A 21,687-nucleotide genomic window follows, 5' to 3' on the forward strand; every position below is an offset into this window, starting at 1 on the left:
TCATGTTTTTCCTTTAGATAGAAGCAACACATCATGGTCTGACAAATCAGGGTTTTTGTGTTCTTGGAAAATATTTTGGAGTTGCTGTTGCTGAGCTTCTGCCTGACATGAAGGTGCTCATTCTTCTTCAGGTTTTATTTCTAGAGAGCAGCTGAAGTTCCTCCATGATCCTCTGAGAGCTAAACACTGAGCGGTTTAAAGTTGAGTCTCATGAATATCAAAATGTGCTTAAAATAGAGCCAGATACCTTCATTGCATGATGTTTAATCATGCAGAATAATGATCTGTAGATTTTATAAATCAATCTACAATTGTGCATTGCTGGGAATGCAAACTTTACTTTAAAATCAGAGACTGAGGTTGTGGTTAAATCTCTGCAGGTAGCTGATCATATCATAATCATGTTATCAATGTGCTCTGAATGTGGAAATGGTCAGCAGTAACTCGAGGTCAGGACAGGAAGTGTGAGTGTAGAACTGTTGAAGAACGTAACACTCACACACACACAGAGGAAACAGAGGAAACAGAGGAGTGGAACAAAGAAGAGAGAGAGACAGGCTCAGGAGGAGGGACGTGAAACAACACACATACACACATCTGGAAACCATTGAGGACAGAGAGACAGAGAGGGAGAGAGAGAGAGGGTGGGTTCACAGTATGTAGGGTAAAACCTCCTGAACAGAAAATTACATGAATCAGAGATAAAGTTCAGACTTGGAGGAGAAGACGAGAGATTTTGGAGGTAGGAGGATTAGCCAGTGAGGAACAAAAACAGAGCAAGAGAAGAAGAAAAAACTGAAGCAGATTCAAGAAGAGATCGAAAGGAGTTCTGAGGACTGGAAAAACTGAGTCAAGATCAAATCCAGGAGCTGACGGAGCCAAGAGTTACAGAGAGGAGTGAGACCAAGACAAGACGTCAGGTAAACTTTGATTTACATCTTTAAATGCATGGATTAAAAACAGTAGAACTCGAAAAGTCCTCTTTCTTAAGTTCTGATCAGACGATGATTGACTGGCTGGAACCAGGACTTTAGCTAAACATGATCTTTAAATCAGAGTATGGTGATTGTCTCTGGACTCAGAAGCAGATTTCCCCTCAGCCTCTGTCTGTAAGAATCAGAGTAACTTTTATTATAAAGCACTAAACCAGTGTTACAAAGTGCTTTTACAAAACATTCAATCCCAACAATAACATACACAACAATGTAGAAATAAAACAGTAAGACATACAACTATAGTGCTGTATTCAGCCCTCATTGGATACGGGGTAATTCAAAGTGCATGTAGGTTGATTCTATGTTCCTCAAATAAACAGATGTGTCTGTCAGCTCAGACTAAATACTATTTATGACATCTGGAAACAGGAAGTTGTATGTTTTCCTCTGACACTGTCCTGTAATAAAAAAAAGTCAACCTTTACGGAAACGATGGATATCATCCGTTTATCCAATAACAGCGTATTGGCAAATCATTTAACATTAGCTGATTGAGATAGGCAATCACATAGATTAGTTATAAAGTTATGACCACCTGCTAAATATTGTGTAGGCCCAATACATCCTTTCAGCAGCAGATCCTTTAAGTTCTGGAAGTTGTTAGGGAGAGCCTCCATGAATCAGACCCAAGTGGCAACCTCCGGTCTCACACTATGAAGCCCACGGGGAAGTGTTATAAACTACAATACATCGAGAATCCGATTGAGGCTGGCTGCAGAAACACCGGAGACCACATACACACCAATTCAAAAAAGACGATCTTGCAGGATTAATAAACATGTTTACAGCCTGGTTCAAAAAGCGGCTTGGCTCTACGTAGCTAATTTCTCTATCGGCACACACTGTATGGGGGGTGAATTTTTTCTGACGCAACGGTTCAGAAGATATTAAGATTATGAGTTTTTGCCCAAATAAGGACATGACTGATATGACTCCCGGTCAGGAACACATAACTGTTGGCTATGAGGCTCAAACTCCGCCTCTTTACGTCACACTTTGCCTGGTTGAGTTCCGCATTTCCAATATGGCTGCCTCCGATTATTGGCTTCAAAACAGCGTTCAGGAACAGATGGGTGACGTCACGGATACTACTTCCATTATTTATACAGTCGATGATCAGACCAAATGCTTGATTAGATTGAGATCATAGACTGTGTATCAAAATGGACAAAACCAAAAGATTTAGAGCTCCCTCTGCAGACTGGCTGCATTGTAGTTCATAAGCCCCACCTGAAGCGTACCTCAAAACTTCAATACACGTCAAATACACTATTCTCAAACATGGTTTCTGTCATCGTAGTTTGTTCTTATCTTGCTGATTTATGTCCAAGTGTTCATTTTTCTGTCAAGTTTGGTTATTTGATTTGAAAAAGATTGATTGAGAGCTCTGTTGACAAATGTGGGTGCCAGCCGAGTATGTTCAAGGTTCAAGGTTCAAGGTTTCTTTATTATTCCCGGGGGGCAATTAGTTTTTCAGTCAGCGGTGACATAAACAAAACAGTACAACAAATTACACCAACATTAAAATATTTAAAACAATAACAACATAAAAACAATAGTTATGTGGCATCATTAAGCAGGCCAGTTACTACCGAGACAAAAGAGTTTCTTTTTCTATTTGTCCTGCTTTTTGGCATCGCAAATCTGCGGCCTGAGGGAAGTCAGCGAAACTCACAAAAAAAAGGATAGCACGGGTCACCCACGATGGACCAGGTTTTGCTGAGGGTCTTGGCTCGATGAAGGCTTGACATGTCCGGCAGGGATGTGCCCGCAACCCTACTGCATATCTTCACAATAGCCTGAAGTCTCTTTTTATTTTTCAGACTAGTCGACCCCTACAAGCACACCATTGAAAAGTTCAAAGTGATTAAATAAAACATCTGCATAAAAGTCTTGTCGACATTAAAACCCCCTGAGCTTACAATAAAAGTACATTCTTTGATGAGCCTTTTTGCAGACAGCGTCAACCTGATGCTCGAATGTAAGTTTATCATTGATAGAGGTGCATCTACAACTCCTTGTAGGGGAGGAACAACAAGAAGAAATGTAATAATACTGACAATAATCAACTTATTTATATAGCACCTTTTAAAAACAGGTTTACATAGTGAGTGAAAACACAAAAGCACATGACAATGGTTAGGAGAACTAAAATGAGTTGAGTAAAGACAATAATAAAAACCATGCAGAAATTAAAAGTCAGTGATAAGTTAAGAAGTAAAAGCACATTTAAAAAAGTGTGCTTTTAAAAGAGGTTACAATGTTACAATGTTACAATGTCATTTAGCAGACGCTTTTATCCAAAGCGACGTACATACGAGAACAAGAGCAACACAAGCAAAGATCTAGACAAGAGGAATCAAGATCAGTACGGGTAACAAAGTGCTTCAAGTCAATTTGGGTAATGAAAACTTAAACAAGAGTCATTGAACTTTCCAACTCTACCCACCTGAGGGATCTTGGATGTTTGAGCTGTACCAGAGTAATATGTCAGCTCCTGTGGAGGTTGTCTTTTGGCTTCAAAGTTCATGACGGACAGAAATGAAGGCACGCTGTCCATAACCGTAACCCATCTGTAAACATTCAATGATTGAGATCTAGAGAATTTGGAGGCCAAGTCAGCACATTGAACTCTTCATGGTCCTCCAGGCCACCTTCTTTATTGCTCCTTGATCCAGTATGGACAGAAGTCATCATGGGCACCCCGACTGGTTTGTAGACAGTGATGCACAGTATGTTCAGACACCTTTCTTTCAGAAGCAGTATTCACTTTTTCAACTGTTTGAGCTCCATTAGCTCTTCTGTTGGATCAGACCACGCAGGCCAACCTTTGCTCCCCACTCACATCAGTGAGCCTTGGCTGCCACTGACCCTGTCACTGGTTTACCAGTTTTCCTTCCTTGGGCCATGTGACTCTGAACACAGGTCAAGAAAGAGCTGCAGTTTTGGAGATGCTCTGACCCAGTCATCTTATCATCGGTTGGCCTTGATTGGTCTATGTCACTCACATCCTGACACTCTGTTTGTCTTGCTCCCCACACATCAACTTAAAGGACAAAATGTTTACTTGTGGCCTCAGATACCCCACCCACTGACAGGTACCATTGTAACAAGAAGATGAATGTTATTTACTTTACCTGTCAGTGGTCAGAATGTTATGGTTGATCCGAGTTGCATTGCATTTATTTGATGGTGGTTGCCTCATACTTTGGCCTTCTGCAGGGTTTTTGCTATCTGAATGTAGCTCTATTTGTGTTTTTAACAATTCATAATTCATATTTCTAGGATTGTTTTTATTTGGCTGTTTAGCTTATGAGTAGTGCATTAAATATGTAGCGCTTACATTGTAACATAAAAGTATTTGTATTATGTTGAACACTAAAAGGACTGAAAATTAGTTATTTATTGACTTTATAAATTAGATTTATTGGTAACAGATTTGCGCTCAGAGCTCTCCTGCTATGAATCATGGGAAATGCCTTCAGGGGTATAATTAGGTCCACTGAGGAGGGAGGGAGCTTCCTTCCTGTCAGCAGCCTGACTTCCTGTGTGAGGTCAGCAGTAAGTGTGAGGACAAATCACACAACAGCTCTGCTGGGAATGGAGTCTGCATTTACATGTTAAAGTCCTCAGATCTGTCTTAACACAGTGGACTCCTGGACATTTTCATTTAAAAGTAATGCCGTCTTGACACCAAACCTCTCTTAAAGCTCCTCCTCCTGGAGAAAGACTCAGCAAAGACTGTTTTGTCCACAGGGGGCGACAAATCATCAAAAACGAAAGTTTTTCACAGGAGCTATAAACATGGAGGATTCTTAAATTTCTCATGTACACATCTCGGTCAGCTCCATTGATAAAAGAAAGAAAGAAAGAAAGAAAGAAAGAAAGAAAGAAAGAAAGAAAATTTTTTTTTTAAAGGGTGGGTTACAGTTTTCAGGCACTGTTTCTACTAAATCAGATAAAAATATACATCCTCAAACTACATGCACGCAATGAAACACCGACTATTAGGCATAGCTGGCTTATCCTAAAAGACAACATGACTGAATATTAGTATATCCAGCTCACTATGAGAAGACAATATATCTCAAAATGCTCAAATTAAACTTTGAAATCTTATTTCAAGTCCAAGATGGTCTTAAACCATCTTAAAGAGAAGTGCTGCTTTAATACAACTCAAATTAAGGTCAATATATCTTAAATAAAGAAGTTGACATGAAATGTCTTAGTGCAAAAATCTTTTTATGAGTGAAAAAAATACTAATTGTTAGCATTCCTGTCTTATTCTGAGACACTAAGCTTTAAAATACTGGTAAAATATTGCTTAAAATAAGTTTTCCCTGCTAATTTTGAGATCACAGTTTTCTAAATAGAACGTCTTATTTTAAGAAATCTTACCAAGCAAATTTTTGCTTGGTCTATTGGCAGATATTTTTGCCTATTTCAAGGTAATACTATATTGAAATACGTTTTTTTTTTTTTTTGTTTTTTTTGGGGGGGGGGGGGGGGGGGGGGGGGGGGGGGGGGGGGGGGGGGGGGGGGGGGGGGGGGGGGGGGGGGGGGGGGGGGGGGGGGGGGGGGGGGGGGGGGGGGGGGGGGGGGGGGGGGGCATTTTCTCCAGTGTATGAGCCTGAATTCTTCACCAGACTTCTAGCTTTTCCCCACTAATGACTATAACAGCCGCCAGAGGATGCTGCTATTAAAAAAAAACACAGCTACCATTCTTCTCCCTGTCCTCTATGATTATGAAGGTTTTACTTCTTTACATGAGGCCAACGAGAAAATATCAAGTTGGCATGTTGATTTATTTCAAAAGCTGTGTCACATATAAGCACAAACCTGAATTAGTCTGCCACATGGCACAGCAAGGAAACACCAAGAACAGAAAGTGCTGCATGATGTTCAAACCTTACCTCTCTCTGAGACTAATGTATGATTTTTGTCTGTATGTGTGATTTATTAACATGCTCTATAAAACATTTTCTCCATCTCATCCTCACACAGCAGCTCTTGCGCAGTTATTGACCGCACCAACACACATGAAAGCACAAAAACACAACAGATGTTTCACACCCTCTGACTAAAACCAGAAAACTTCCTTATTATGTGAAGCTGTATTTAAACTCGCCTCTTTCTGTTCTCTCTTTCTCTCTGTTGCAGGATGTCGGTGTCTAGGAAGTGTCTGTGCTGCGTTAAATATCTCATGTTTGTCTTTAACCTCATCTTCTGGGTCAGTATTTAAACACTGAAGAACACGCATAGATAAAACCTCCACTTTGTAACAGAGGGCTGGCTTTAGACTAGATTACAGGAACTAAATATGATAAAACTTTCCAGTCAGTTTCACAATGATGTTGATGATGTTTACTAATTTTAAAATAGCCTATATTTTGCTTTTGAATAACTAGTTGTCTACTATATCAAGCATGAACTATTTAGTTAACAGAAGTTGTGAGGATCTCTCAGTGTGTGTGGATCTTGGACAAACCATGTCTCATCTAGCTGAATGTAGAGCTCTGGTAATCCAGATTTGCTGTATCTAGTTATGATTGACTCAATAGCAGTTTCACTTTCAAGGATCTAGCTTTTTAATGTTTCAAAATACAAAAAGAGTTTCTCTGAAGATACCTTATAAAGTATTCTTTATCAAGGCGTACTAGTGTAAAGTCACGTCTGCATGCTTCAGAAATGATCTGACCACAAAACCTTGACTCACAATTTTGGATTATCTTCTCTTTACTTTTTCTGACCTCTGACCTTTCCTTCCCGTCCTCTCTGTCTCTGTGTTTCCTGATCAGCTGGGGGGATGCGGTTTGTTCGGGGTTGGCGTGTGGCTTTCCTTCACGCAGGCCGAGTTTTCCTCTCTTCCTCTCTCCTTCCCGTCTCTATCCGCCGCCAATCTGCTGCTGGTCGCAGGGGGCATCACCATGGTGACAGGCTTCCTGGGGTGTCTGGGAGTGTTGAAGGAGCAGCGCTGCCTGCTGGTCATGGTGAGAGGTCAAGTTACGGGAAGCTGTTGTAACCTGTCATTTTTAAACTGTAGTTTTAACCCCTGTTCTCCTGTGTCCTGCAGTTCTTTGTGATCCTGCTGCTGCTCGTCCTCACTGAGGTCACTCTGGTGCTGGTCATACACGTGTTTCATGACAAGGTGAGCTCACCTGACACTTATACAGCAGACAGGAAGAGTTACTTCGCTGCATTGAGAATGAAATGTAAAGCAGTGGAAACAAAACCATCACTTCTAAGCATCAAATCGAGTCTGCAGAGCCCTTAGATGAGATAAATCAGATATTACTGAGTTTACTAAAGGTGCATTTCGACAACAAGCAGCAGAACTTTTTGATTTGCAAGCAAAAATCTTGCTTTTGCATTAAACAAATATATATTCCACCCAAAGTGAAACATCTTTTGGTTGCAGCATGAAAAATTTTGCTCTTAAATCTAGTGTTTTAATTGCAGTATGTAAAGTCTTGCTTTTAATTCCACTCCATTTAAATACACGGTGAAGAAACAAAGGTATCCTCATACACTTTGAGATATATTGTGCACATCTCTGCTTTGTACAGTGCATTAGAACTTATCATGTTAAAAGGTGTTCTGAACACATCACGACCAGATGTTCAATGTGTGTTCATGCCACTGATGTGAAATCCTGCAGCAAAATGAAAGGCAGATGTATTTTCTAGGTAAAGCTAGAATGTTGCAGCCTAACTTTTCTGTCCAAGGTTCAGACCTGAGTGTAAAGAATCTTTCATTTATATACTGACAGACTATAGGAAAGTATCTGTTCACTGTCATCTTAATATCTCCAGGTATTTGACTGTAATCTTAAAAAAAACACCTTAAATGGTTCTGTCTTCTCTCTGTGTGTCAGCTGGACGCCAATGCACAAAATGAACTGAAGGAAGGAATGAAGATTTACGAAACAGAACCAGGACTGAAGAAATCCTGGGACAACGTTCAGAAAATGGTGAGCAGAGCCTGCAAACAGAAATATCTTCTTCTGTCACATGTATACAGAACAGTAGGATTCGAATATATATGAGCAGGAGATCACCTGAAGCCACATCTGTTATACTGAACACGTCACTGACTCGATACTGTCACAATCCTCTTCATATTTCTACAGCCAGATGTTTTCTTCCTCAATGTAGCAGAGATTTCACATTGTACCCTCATGGTCTGACTGTCCTCCCTGTCTCCTCCCTGTCTCCTCTCTGTCTCCTCTCTGTTTCTTCCTGTCGCCTCTTGTCTCTGCTCCCAGTTTAAATGCTGTGGAGTGACCAATAAAACAGACTGGTTTGATGTTCTGAATGGGACGCTGCCCTCGTCGTGCTGCTCTGTGGGGACCGATCAGTGCACGGACGGCTGGAGCGAGGTGGGTTTCATGCTCAGATAGACATTCATGTTGGTGGAGCCTGCAGGGTAAAATGAAAACTAACAAGCTGTATTTATGTTACCTAACTCTTAAGACAGGCAACTCAAGTTTGTAATGTTTCTTGCAGCAGCAGAACAATATTTGATATCTAGGCTCCAACTTAAACCCTCCTTGTAGATATTTTTAGATGCCCAAATTTGAGGACTTTGAACTATAATAACCCCTAGCAGGAGCCTGCAGGAGGATGTTGGAGCTCAGAGTTTGAGCACAGCACTGATGCAGGATAGTGCTGATAGTTACAGAGAAGTGGGAGAAACTGGAAATCTTGCAGCTTTAACAGATTGCTAGATTGGTAGAATATGTTTTCATATATCAATTTATCTTTATTGGTATAGCGGCAAATCACAACAAACGTTATCTCAAGATGCTTTTACAAACATAGCAGGTCTAGATCATACTCTATGTTGAATTATTAAAATACCCAACATCAAGACAGGATAAGACTCAGTCGGATCTCATCTTAATCCACCATGAGTAGAGCCCTTTTCGGTATTTAGCTAGTTACATCGGCAAGGACAAACTTCTTTTCACAGGCAGAAAGCTCCAACAGAACCAGATTCAAGTTAGACAGCCATCTGCCTCGACCGAGTTGGGTTGGAAAGAGGGATAGAGGAGATTAAGAGAGAGATGATAGTGATGAGACAGATAGTAGTAGTCGTGGCCGCTGGAGTCTGCCACGTCCACAGCAGCAGCAGGCCATCTATGGCAGCTACTCAGAGGAACCTACGAGACAAGGGAGCTTAGGGACTCCAGAAAGGTCTCTGGGTAGTAACTTTAATGGGACAGGGAGAGTTAAAGTAAGTGATAGATAGAGAGAAGGAGAGATAGGATCCCAGTGTATCAGTTCCCCAGGCAGTCTAAGCCCATAGCAGCATAACTAAGAGCTGGTCCAGACCTGAGCCAGCCCTAACTATAAGCTTTAAATATGTGTTCATCAGTCTTTGTTTCTTAATGTGGAGTAGTTGCATGTGCACAGAGTAGACAAACTTCCTGGAGCTCAAAGGATCGTGCTGCTAGTGGAGCCTTGAGTTTTGGCATTTTTAGGGATGGCATCTTTTGCTCGTTTTTTTGGATACAGAAGTGACCATGTTTAGAAAAGAGAGCAGCTTGAATATTTTATCTCGACCACTTAATGCTTTTGGGGGCTGGAGTAAATCCCAGCTGTCATTGAGACAGGTCATTGGTCTTTCAGAGGGCTACCACATAGAAAGAGACAACCAGTCACGCACACATTACGAGTCATTAATTAATTAAACAAGCATGACTTTAAACTGTGGGGTGGTACTCCGGTACTTCTGAGAACTATCAAAGGAACCAACAAATGCACGGGTTGAACATGCAAACTCTTCACACAGAGAGGCTCCTGTCTAATTATAAAGACTGAACTAGCAGCCTTCTAGCTGTGAGGTGACAGGGCTAACCACTAAAGTACCTACAATGTGATAAATGAAACAATCTAAAGTCTCTGCAGTTTTATATTCAAAGAGAGCTTCAACATACTGAGACCCCTGACTGTCTATGGAGTTTCAAAATCTGCAGCATGAAGAGCGATGAGGAGCAGACTGACTAAAGTATGTGATTTATTATAAGTGTGTTCAGATCTGCAGAAACACCAGCATCAATCCAGTATGTAGACTAAAGTTTAAAAAGTACTGTACTCACAGAGCTGAATGAAACATTCCTGGCATTCATGTGTAACACGATCACACACACACACACACACACACACACACACGCACACACACACACACACACACACACACACACACACACACACACACACACGCACATCTGGAAAACATCAGATACGCTCTGAGAGAACAGGGCACATTTAAATATTTTGTATGTTTGCAGCAAACTTCTCGGAAACTTCTGCTGGAAGAAAAGTTTCTGCTTCTCCACATTCAGACTTTAAACCAAATGTCTACAGTTAGATTCATGTTTTCAAAGATTTATCTGATCTTTCATTGTGATATCTTTGGACTAAATCACTTTAATATCACAACAGTGACCTCAATAAGTCAGATGATAATCTCAGAGGGTTTACCTGGAGTCACTCTGACTTTCTGGCTGTCAGATCTATCTAAAATCTTTAACCTGTTGACCTCTACTGATACCCCAGGTCAGATTTTTTAATCCCTGTTCATTCCTCTCTCTCTCTGCAGCCGTGTTATCAGAAGGCCCGTCAGTGGTTGTTGGATAACATCCCATCAGTCCTGGTGTTTGGAGTGTGTATCGGTGTTGTGCAGGTACTCCCCTCATGAATTTACCTGATCAGTTCTCTAAACATGAATTCCTCCAGTTTGAAAGCTGACCTCAGGGATTTTCTCTGTAGTTGTTTTCACATCTTAAAGGTACAGTTCAGGTTTTTTGAAGTGGAGTTGTTTGACAAGTACCTCATACAATCCTTCAAAAAAGCTGAACTGTACCTTTAAATGAGGGGATTTTTCACAGCACAGGCAAATGTTTGAAGTGCTAAGCTTTCTATTTATGGTCTTGGAATGTCACACTGTAAGGACAGAGATATGGGAACTACACAAAACTTTGCAGAAGTGTCACCAGAACGAGTGTTTTTCATGTCCTGAACATGTGGCATGTTGTTCAGCCTGTTCTCTGAACACAGATCAGATCCGGATGTCTTCATTAAGAAATGAAGTTTCCCCCGCTTGTTTGATGTCTCTGAAAATGATGTCAAAAGAAAACACAAACTCATGATGTTTACAGATCTCATCATGTAAATGTTTCTGTTAAACATGATTGATTTATTGATTTGTTTATTCATTGATGAGCGCTTTTTCTGTTCTAATCTTGTTATACTTGTTACCCTCTCATCCTTCTCCTCTCCTCCCTTCTTCCTCTTCTCCTCTTTCTATTCTTCTACCCCTGCCCCATTGTCCTCCTTCTTATCCCTCTCCTCTTTCCTCTTCCTTCTTCTTCTTCTCTCCCTCATCCTTCTCCTTCTCCACATCTCTGCCTCTTCTTACTCTCCTTCTCATCCTTCTTCTCCTTGTTTTTTCCCTCCTTTTCCTCTTCCTCCCTCTCCTTCCCCTCTTTTTTTCTCTCTCTCCTTCTTTCTTCTACTCTCCTTTTATCCCTTCCTTCCCCATAATCTCACAACCCTTAATTATCCTTCTCATAACCCCCATCTCCTCGTCTCCCTCTCCTCCTCCCCCTCCCACTCAGATCCTGGCTCTGGTCTTCTCCATGCTGATGTACTGTCAGATTCTGTGTGCAGAGAAACATCTGGACTGACCTTAGACCAGCTGATCGATCTCACCACTGACTCCTCTGGGATCTGGAATCGACGTTTACCTGATCCAATAACCTCCGGCACAGACTGAGCTGCTTCAGTCTTTCTGGATTCACTTTTAGTTTCAGTCTTTGAAATAATCCTGTGAAGCGTTTTTTGTTCAACAAACTCACTAATGACGGTATCAGGGCTACACAACAAAGTCAGGACTAACAGACTGAGTGGGGCGGATGTCTTTGAACCATATTAATGTAGATGAATCATATTTTAATATTGCTTTATGACATATGAGTGAGGTGTCCTTTGACCACTATGAGACAAGTTAAAATGAGCTTGTTGACTCACTCCTGCAGAGTGAGCTGAGGGGAAAATGACTCCAATGTCATCTAACATGTCAGGAATATCACAGTTACAGTTAGTCTTTGAAATGTCTCCCATGCAACCTAAAATTGTGCACCTTTGATCAGAGTGGATTCTGGTAAACATATGCATCTACTACCATTTTATTAGCCCTCCAATTTAGCCACCAAAATTAGCTAAGCATGTTTTGGAAGGGATTCCTTCACTACAAACAACAAACAGAGGAGTTACATCACAGCTATACAGGGGTTAGCACTACATATGTGTAAAAGATAAAGTTATATGATGATTTTTTTCATCGCTCTTTAATTGAGAAGGTAATCTGCATCAGTCAATACTCAGTTTGGTCAAAAGAAGGGGGGAAAAAGGTTTCATGACATCTCCCCTGAACTGTTTGTGTTGATTTTGGCGCCCCCTGTGGACAAAACAGTCTCTGCTGATCTCTTACATCTCTGATGATTTGTCCTGGGTGTGTATTTCCCAGGCCTTTCCCCTTAGAGTGCTAAAGACATTAAAAATCACAGTGTAGACTGTTGATGATAGTCAAGGTCATAAAGAGACGTCACTATTGATTCGAGTCTGTTCCATAATCAGGTATTACTCACAGGGGCTTTGTTTTTAAGACTCCAAAAAAGTCACTTTAATTCACTAGTCATAAATGTAATTTTTAGGATTTATTTTCCTTCAAAAATAAACAAAAAGTGAACAGGAGAGAATAATCTCTGTAACCTGCTGGCTCAGTTTGAATATGAGGTTAGACTCAATCTCTCCCCCATTCTGCCTCTGTTACTACCTCCAAGGGATGATCAGAGGCGGGATGACTATGCCCCACCATTAGTAAAAAGTAAAGTTAATCTCTGTCACAGTGCAGCTAGCCTTAGGACACAACAACGACTGAAGAAGGCCTCACCTGAACCTGCAGAGATTCTCACGGAGCAAACATTTCTCTAAATAAACATCTGCTTGTGAACCCCCGCAGGCATTTATCTTTTATGTGAAAACAAAACACGAGTCAGATACGGTCATTTGTCAGCATGTTTATAAAAAAAACACATTTACAGATCTTTAAAATCCGTCTTTAAAACAAACAAACTACACAGACTTTACGTTTTCAGTGAGTAATGTCAGGCTCTGCTCGCCAGTTCTTTCAAACTGTTCAGTGTTCAGTATCTCACCAAATGATCAGATGTTCCTATGTAATAAATAAAATGTAAATACGCATTAGACCTGCATGTACAGACACTACAATCTTAGTATATTCTGTTTCTCATGTGCTGTAAATAAATAGATATCACCATCGTGAGTTGTTGCTTTGCTTTTCTTCTCACGTGTGGAAGTGAAACAGTCAGTTCAGTACATAAAATAAAATATCTACCACTGAATAAAAGGTCACATTTAATCTTATAGTGTAATGTGCCTCTGTGGAGTTTCCCTTCTATACATCATGGTACAAACACATCACATCTCCCACATGATAACACATTTTTTAACTTGTACCAAACAAAAAGTATAAAAAAGTACAACATAACATTAAAACCATGGTCACTTATTTGTTTTCTTTAAAAAATTCAATTCTTTCCTTCATAAAAGTCGTAAACAATAAAGAAAATTTGTCTGAGTCAGTGCTTTGTGACCCGATGGTGAGGTTAGTTACATAGTTAGGTTTCTGTTTCAGAGCTTCTCTTTTTAAAACAGACTGGCCCTTTAAGAAATGACAGCATGAACCTAAATCTGTTGACGTCATGTCTCCACGCGACAACCTCCAGGCTTGAAAAATGAAGCCATCAGGAAGCGCACACAAGTGCAGTTCCTCAAGTATCCACTTGAGGGTGGCTCTGGGAGTCAGTACAACACAGATTATGTTCAATTTTAAAAGCCCATTTTTAAAGTAGAAAACGTTTACAGCCTGACATAAAAAAGGCTTCTGGTGTCAACACCTCATTTCTATATTCGTACCCGCTGTATGGTTTGGTAAACTTTTTTAAACTCATCCACTTTCCTGGCACTAAGGCAAAGAGGTCTGCCTAAGGTTGCATATTTTATAGCGTGGCGTATTTCCAGCTATTTGTCAGGAAGCTTAAAGCCTGCCTCAGCTCCACCTCTCAAAGTTGGGTTAAGTCAGTATTCATAATTTGGCACCAGCCATCACTGGGCTTCACAAAGTCCTGTCATAGAGACTATGTCCACGCGTAATGTTCCGTCACCCAACCAGTTCCTCCAGCTGGCTCATCCTGAGGATTGCAGGAGGTATCAAACCTCAGGGAGAGTCACAAACTCTGAGTCAGGTCTCCTGATAGCAGGCTCCAGATAAGATCCTTCATGTAAGAAAACAGGCCGTCCGTGCCGCTTCACTCCGTATCACTCCGTTTCACTCTCCTCCTCCAGATCAACGATATTCTCCTGAGGATGAAAGAAAGCTCGGTGAGTATGAACACATCAAGAAAATAAAAATCCAAGTATACTTTAAACCCCCAGACAGGTGTGAGGGTCCAAAGTGTCACTATTTGGCTCTGAGATCCTGTTACACCAGGGTTATTATCAATACATAAATACCATTATACCTCGATACAAAATGCTGCACCATAGAGGGAAACTTAGGGAATAGACTGTTATATTTGTGAATTCCCCTCTTTAACGGCTTTTTATTTATTATTATAATTTATTATTATTTTATTTTTATTTTTATTTAGATAATTAATTTGAATTTATTTATTTGGCTATTTAATTTTTTATTATTTCCTTTTCCATTTATTACTTTATTTTATTTACTTTATTTATTTTTCTTCTTAAAACATTTCATTGTCCTTTAATGCCATTATTTTTTATTTTTAAAAATCATTATTACTATTATTTTTAAACTATAACAATGATTTATTGGACTTCTGTCCTACTGACTATATTCTAATTTTGCTTTTCTTTTTTGTTTTATTATATTTTTAATTTTAATTGTGCTCTTTTATGCTTGTATGTAGTAGGAGGAAGAGGGAAGAAAAGCAATAGATAGGACGGTTTCAGTAAACCCTGTCTTGGTTTAATAATGAAGGTTTGAAATGTTTCAAGCTCTCACCCATCCTCCGTGACTCTTGACCCAGGGAGCAAACGTCTCCATGTAGCACTCAGCGTATCCCTGCATGCGCTGAGTTCCCGTAGCTGTAACGATCCTGCGGGACACCTCCATGGTCACCGCCATCCGTCTGAGTGTCGGGCTTGAGGACGGGGCTTCGGGCAGAGCCGGGGCTTCAGTCACCTCAGTCCTGCTGAATGTGTCCAGAAGTTTGGCAAAGGATGGGTACGAGAGCCGATTAAGGCTGGAGCGCAGGAATGGGTCCGACTGGATCTGAAGGAACACAAGTATTTATTAGGTTGAAGGTAGTGACAGCTTAGAGGTTAATGACAGGTAAGGATTACAATATGACATGTGTGATAACACGTATTTACACCTGTTCGGATGTGACAGCACTCACCTTATTGTTGATAGCGTCTCCCTCCAGAGACAGAACCTGAACCAGCCTCTGGACCACGACCTCTTTCTCACACACTGCTGACAGAGAGACAGGGACACAAGGTCAGACTGAAACTACTTTATATGTGAGGCTACTTTCAGACTCAAAAATACCTGTGGTCAGGTTGCAGCTTTACGTAACCATCAGAAGACAGAATACAAACCAGGAAAATAATTCTTATATTTCCTACTTTGAATGATTCTGATCATATTTCTGCACGCTCAAGATTCATCAGCAGGATGAGGCACATGTTAAAAGCCTGGTGAGCCTTGTGTGAAAATCAAGAGCAGCAGTCTTTGAGAGACCTGCTCTGACTACACATTTTCACTCATTCACACCCTTCACCACTTACTTTAAGGATTCTCCATATCTAATCTTTTTTCGTTAGCTTTTATTAGCTCGCATTATAAATGAATTACTTTCTTAATCAATACACTCGTCTTTGTCAGGTGGGGTGTCTTATGCTTAAGCTTCAGAACCAGATTGTGTTAGAGTTACATGAATGAATGCCTGACAATATCCCCCACAGGCAAAATAAATCTTCAGACGGACGTCATGTTTTTAATTACACAGAATGAAGACGTCAACTACAGTAACATAAAGTGTTTGCATCACATCACAGGAGCCTAATTGCATCTAACTCTTCCAAATCCAATCCCCTTAGTCATGATTATAATCCACCCCCTGTGGTTTCTCTCTTCTTATTTTCCTGTTTGCCTCAGGTCAAACTCACACTCTAATTATAGCAGATCATGTGTTCAGTAAAAGAACCATAGAACAGCTTCTATGAATAAGTTAGATTACACTGTTATACTTGTAATAGCTGTTGAATGAAACGCCTGAGGAAATTAGGTTGGCTGATTCTGTGCTCTTATTTAAATCAATACTTAAAACATACTTTATCAGAGAGCATTTCCTGACTTTATTTGATCAAAGTGTCTTGCACAGGGTCCTGTTTTTATGTTTACTTTTAGTAGTAATAGTACACAATAGTACACCGCAGCCAATATAGCCTGCGCTCTCAGGACATCATACAGTTGCAGGTCCCGAGAGTCAGAACTGAACTGGGCAAAAAGGCTTTTAAATTTACCTGGTTAAATAAAGAAAGAAGACATGCACTAACTGGATGGTCCTTTAAAATGTTCATGATTTTGCACTTGTCCTTTTGATGCATTGTAAAGCACTTTGTAATGCAGATTTTGAAAGTGCTCTACAAATAAAGATCATTATTATCATTATTATTAAAACATTCCTTGTTTGTTTAACACAGCTAGTTTGCAGCAAAAACGCAGAGAATAAAACTGATAAGTCTTTAGCATAGATTGAGAGTTGTACTTTCTGCAGTTGTCACAGGAATAAAAAGGAGGTACTTCACATGTATCAATTTACAATTTACAAACGAACACAGCATTTTCTGCAGGATTCCTCTTTTTTTTGTGTCGATTTCTCCCTAAACATTTCAGTCTATCGGTCTGATTGGAGTAGACTGCCGGTCATAGTTCTTTTTTGTCCAGAAGAAGGGTTAAATGATGCACAAAACATCCCCTTTAATGTAAACGCTTGACAGAAAGTTAGTTTGAGCCAGTATTTACAAAATTGCGACATCCAGCCAAAGGCTTCAAAACACTGCTTCAGAAACCACTAAGTTCATGTTTCATACAGTCTATGGTGCGTGTGTGTGTGTGTGTGTGTGTGTGTGTGTGTGTGTGTGTGTGTGTGTGTGTGTGTGTGTGTGTGGGTGTTTCTTACTTGGTGGATTCTGGGCGATAGGACTGCGTTTCTTTATGCTGGTGGACTGCTGAGCGATCTGTTCCAGTTTCTCTGCAACTTCCTCATAAAACTCAGGAGGATGATCTAAAGCAACAAAAACAACACAAAGAATATGAGATACAAACCTTTGTTTTGTGTTCAGTTTCACTTCTAACTCTGTGCTGTGGTCACATCAATGAGAAAAACAGAGGTTTAAACACTTGGGGGGGGGGGGGGGGGGGGGTAAGAGTAAAACAGACAGACTGGTTTGGAGGCTCAAACTACTACTGTGTGCAGATTCAAAGCAAAGTTAAACAGCTCATTTATATTTGAACTTAAGGCAAAGATGCAAATAAATCCTCAATCAGCTGTTCTGTGTGTTCATGAAGGGTAATGTAGGGTCATATAGAAGGCTCTTACTGGGAGAGACGAGGGTGGGTGAAGGTACTGGTCCTTTCTCTTTGATGGACAGGTCGTCGGTCTGTGAGGTTGGCTGCATCTTTCTCCTTCTCCTTCTCCTTCTCCGTCCTCCCTTTGAATAACTTGGACAGTCTCTCTTTGATCTTCTTTGGGTTCAGCTTGTTCTTCTGCTTCTTTTCACTTTCATCTTCCTCTGATGAAGAGTTGAGGGACAAAACATCACCCTGTGGTAGGGAGAGAGGAGATGGGTTATAAGACGCATGGCGTAAAGCAGGTGGTGTGCTTAGTTCATGAGCATCATGGGGAGGAAAAATCAGATTCTGATGTGAAGGTTTCGTTCATCCTGAGACATGTTAAATACATTCTTAAATATCTGTTTATTTTAAGACACCTTAAAAAATAAAGTTTCCTCACCTCTGACTGTTCTCTGCTCTGCACTAGTTTGATCCTGTTGTCTCGTTCCAGTGAGTTTTTCGTAGACTTGCGTGATGTATTTCTACGAGGAATCTTCATAAAACTTTTTAATCCAGATTTTTTTCTCATCCGTCGAGCTGACGTCCTCCGCCTGAGAGTCCCAGCTATCTTTTGATTTAGGCAGTGGTAAACAGCTAAAGTGAGACCAGAAAGCAGGGGAAGAATTAGAGCATGTCTGCATAGGAGTAACAAGACGCTGCCATGAAACCTTAAAAATGTCCTGTTTAGAGTTTAGTAATAAAAGACGCTCTGAGAGGGTATTTATTTTGTTTCTGGTGTATTGAGGTGTTTTACCTGTATTTGTTGTGGTCTGTGTAGCCTCCGCCCACTCTGCCAGGCCGCTGATCCAGTGGGAGTGCGAGGGTTCGATGGAGGAAGGCTTTGAGGACCAGGTGAGTCTCGGCTTTGATCTCCACCAGGGAGATGGAGGAGACAGAGGAGACAGAGGAGACGGAGGGGAGGCGATCTGCAGGGGACGTCATCTCTGATCCAAGGAGAAGCACAAAGGTGAAATTAATTTTGCTTTTCTGTTATTAAAGTTAGAACTATCATCTCAGTTTACACCTGATAAAACAGAAAGGGGAGAAGAGGTGAAACCTAAATGTAGGTCAGCGTCTAATTTATGTCAGTTACTACGGTGGCCCTGAAGGATAAAACTTATTTTAAAAAGATGAGACACTTTTACAAAGTTGGAGACAAATTTACATTTTGGAAAACATTTTTACGTTTTATAAACAAAATTTCATCAGCGAAACACTTTTACCAAGGCCAAAACAAATTTACATTTAAGGAAACAAATTTACAAAAGATGAAACACTTTTACAAAGTTGGAGACAATTTTACAAACGACGGAACACTTTTACCATTTCTGAAACAAATTAACATTTCATTTTTACGGAAAGGGAATGTACCAAATACCGGAAGTGATCCGGAAGTGATCGAGTGAGGGGTCATTTAGTTTGCTTGGATGGAGAGAAACCAAACAGAGATAGACATGATTTACTTATTAGGACATCCTCGGGTCTCAGAGAAAGGTGTTGGAAAAAAGCAGAGGCTCGACCTGTCAAAGTATGGTTAGAGTGAGGTGTCAGACCTCAGATGAAAAAGCATCATGTCTCCAGGAAAAGCTCCATCATATCTCCGCAAAACCTTCATCATGTGTCAGAATTCAGATGAAACAGCCTCAGAGCACATAGCCTCAGGCTACATGGAGTCAGGCTAAAAGGAGTCAGACTTAATGGTAAATGTGTTCCGTCGTTTGTAAATTTGTCTCCAACTTTGTAAAAGTGTTTCATCTTTTGTAAAATTTGTTTTCTTAAATGTAAATTTGTTTTGACTTTGGTAAAAGTGTTTTGCTGATGAAATTTTGTTTTATAAAATGTAAAAATGTTTTCCAAATGTAAATTTGTCTCCAACTATGTAAAAGTGTTTCATCTTTTGTAAATTTGTTTTGTCATTCAGGGCCATGGTAAGTGACTCTTCCTGTTTTTTATAAATCACAGAAAGTTGAGTACTTAACCAATTATTTCAACTCAATGTGGGCCACTAAAGTTACCTTTGTTTATGAATCACTGTGATTTAAAGTAAAGACGTACGCAGGAGTATTAACCTGACTGAGTCAACAATATGTGACGTCTACTCAGGTAAAGCGTCAGTCTGGAGTCAACGGGGAGTGTTCAAGACTTTATGAGGTCACCAGACAGTGTTAAAGCTAAAGTTTACTGACTCCAGACGATGGCAGTAAACGCACCACTGGTGATTTCAGCTGTAGTTAAAGCTGAGAGAAGAAAAAAAAAAAAAAAGGCGGAGATAGAGGAGAGGGTGAAACCCGCACCGGCAAGACAGGACGAGGAACATTCCACCAAAACTCTCAGTTTCCAGGAAATAATTACACATTAAAATTAAACATTATATAATAAAACACAAACCGATACAAGCAGATGTGCTTTAAAACACTTTAAAAAGTGCTAAAGAGTTTAATAAGTTCACAACATGCTGAGAACACTACGGAAAACCTCCAGAGAGAGAAACTTTCAAATACTGAACTTTAACTGAGCTCTTAGATACCTTTTATATTAACTTCACTGTAGATACAGCACAAACAGAAACAATCAAAGTGGAATAGAGCTTCTCTTACCTCTGTTTTGTTTCGGACAAATCCACGCAGCTTGTGTGAGTGTCTCCTTCCAGTGTGTATGTGTGTGTGCGAGCTGCTGTGTGCCTGCGCTGTGTTTATCAGGGGAGGAGCCTGTAAGAGGCTGGATGGTGTTTATGATCAGAGAGTCAGTTCTGGTTTCTTGTTTGTACCTGTGATATCTGCATTTTTATCTAACAGGTGTACAAGAGGACGTCACTGTAAACAATCAAAAAGTGTTTGTAACTATGGCACACCGAAACCTGCACTTACTTACTTACAAATAACATTTTAACACTCTAAAGTTCATTGTAAATGTTGAACATACAAATAGCATGTTCTGTAGGGGAGACCAGGTATGAATGCAACACTTTTGCACAGAATTTTTCAGCTTGAGTTCTCGACTTTTTAACCATCCTATTATGTTGCGGGTCAAATTGACCCCTGTAAAAGTTTATTTTAGGCAATATATGCCTTCCAAACCTGCTAAATGCAGCATAAAAATCTGGGCAGCATGTGACAGAAGAGGTGTCGTGTTCATTTATCAACATCACTGCATAAAAAAAAAAAAAAACTAAATCTAAAATAAAGTAAACAAAAATCAATGTCATGTAAAACTATTGTATTCATATTTAGGGCTTTCCAATGTACATTTAAAAAGTGTTAACATGAATTTCAATGAAAATCGAGTGAGTTATCCTCATTGAACCATGATCTGTGAGGATTAAAGAACACCAATGGACTACATCTTGATTTAAATGGTTCAGAATGAGATTTTAAAAAAATGTGTTTTGGGATTTTTTGGGGTTCTGATACTTTTGGATAATTGAATATGTCCTGGGTCAAATTGACACTAGGGGGGAGTATTGCCAAGAACTCCACGATATGAAACGCATCACGATACTTGGGTCACGATACGATAGTATCACAATATATCACGACATTACAATATTGTGATATATTGCAATATTCTATACAGTAAACTCAGAAAAAATAGGGATGGTGTTTATTTAAATGACACAATATTACTCAAACTTGAAAGGACAATTTAAGTCAAAACTATTTGATTGAAAACAACTTTTCCACTTTATTGTTTTTGAAATACTGAAGTTGTATTTTAGTTCTAACTCAGCTAAAATGTGAATTTTTATTATAACAAAAATATCGATATTAGGAGTTGAAATATCGATATCATATTGGAGGTATAAGTATTGCGATATATTGCTGTATCGATATTTTTTCACACCTCTAATTGACCCAGGAACATTATTGCTGTCCCAGAAAAAAGAACATAACAGGATGGTTAAACAAAGTATCAAAATGTGTTTACTGCAAATTGAATCAATTTAAATCTCTGCGAGAAC

General features: G+C 39.9%; 2 protein-coding genes and 1 long non-coding RNA gene across 4 annotated transcripts; 1 reads left to right on the plus strand and 2 right to left on the minus strand.

Annotated features, from left to right (window-relative positions):
- Positions 1 to 593: 593 nt before the first annotated feature.
- Positions 594 to 13,346, plus strand: tspan4b (tetraspanin 4b). The gene is made up of 8 exons (XM_034711729.1): positions 594 to 920; positions 6,156 to 6,225; positions 6,794 to 6,985; positions 7,069 to 7,143; positions 7,870 to 7,965; positions 8,260 to 8,373; positions 10,599 to 10,682; positions 11,617 to 13,346. The coding sequence occupies exons 2-8, from the start codon at positions 6,157 to 6,159 to the stop codon at positions 11,683 to 11,685; spliced, it is 699 nt and encodes a 232-aa protein (XP_034567620.1). The 5' UTR covers positions 594 to 920; position 6,156; the 3' UTR covers positions 11,686 to 13,346.
- Positions 6,708 to 8,547, minus strand: LOC117832549. Its single transcript, XR_004635201.1, has 2 exons — positions 8,053 to 8,547; positions 6,708 to 6,976 (listed from the first exon to the last, which is right to left on the minus strand). It is a non-coding gene; the product is annotated as an uncharacterized LOC117832549 (long non-coding RNA).
- On the minus strand, positions 13,066 to 20,459 carry bcl2l12 (BCL2 like 12). 2 transcript variants are annotated; one of them, XM_034711731.1, is made up of 8 exons: positions 20,327 to 20,459; positions 18,484 to 18,673; positions 18,130 to 18,323; positions 17,716 to 17,939; positions 17,296 to 17,400; positions 15,508 to 15,581; positions 15,111 to 15,380; positions 13,066 to 14,443 (listed from the first exon to the last, which is right to left on the minus strand). In XM_034711731.1, exons 4-8 carry the CDS (start codon positions 17,792 to 17,794, stop codon positions 14,402 to 14,404), a joined length of 570 nt encoding a protein of 189 aa, XP_034567622.1. In that variant the 5' UTR covers positions 17,795 to 17,939; positions 18,130 to 18,323; positions 18,484 to 18,673; positions 20,327 to 20,459; the 3' UTR covers positions 13,066 to 14,401. The 2 variants fall into 2 exon arrangements, with proteins under 2 accessions (XP_034567622.1, XP_034567621.1); XM_034711730.1 differs by having other exon boundaries at positions 15,508 to 15,584.
- Between the last annotated feature and the right edge of the window lie 1,228 nt (positions 20,460 to 21,687).

This window comes from Notolabrus celidotus, chromosome 20 (genome assembly GCF_009762535.1).
Source record: "Notolabrus celidotus isolate fNotCel1 chromosome 20, fNotCel1.pri, whole genome shotgun sequence".
In the NCBI taxonomy this organism is placed as follows: Eukaryota; Metazoa; Chordata; class Actinopteri; order Labriformes; family Labridae; genus Notolabrus; species Notolabrus celidotus.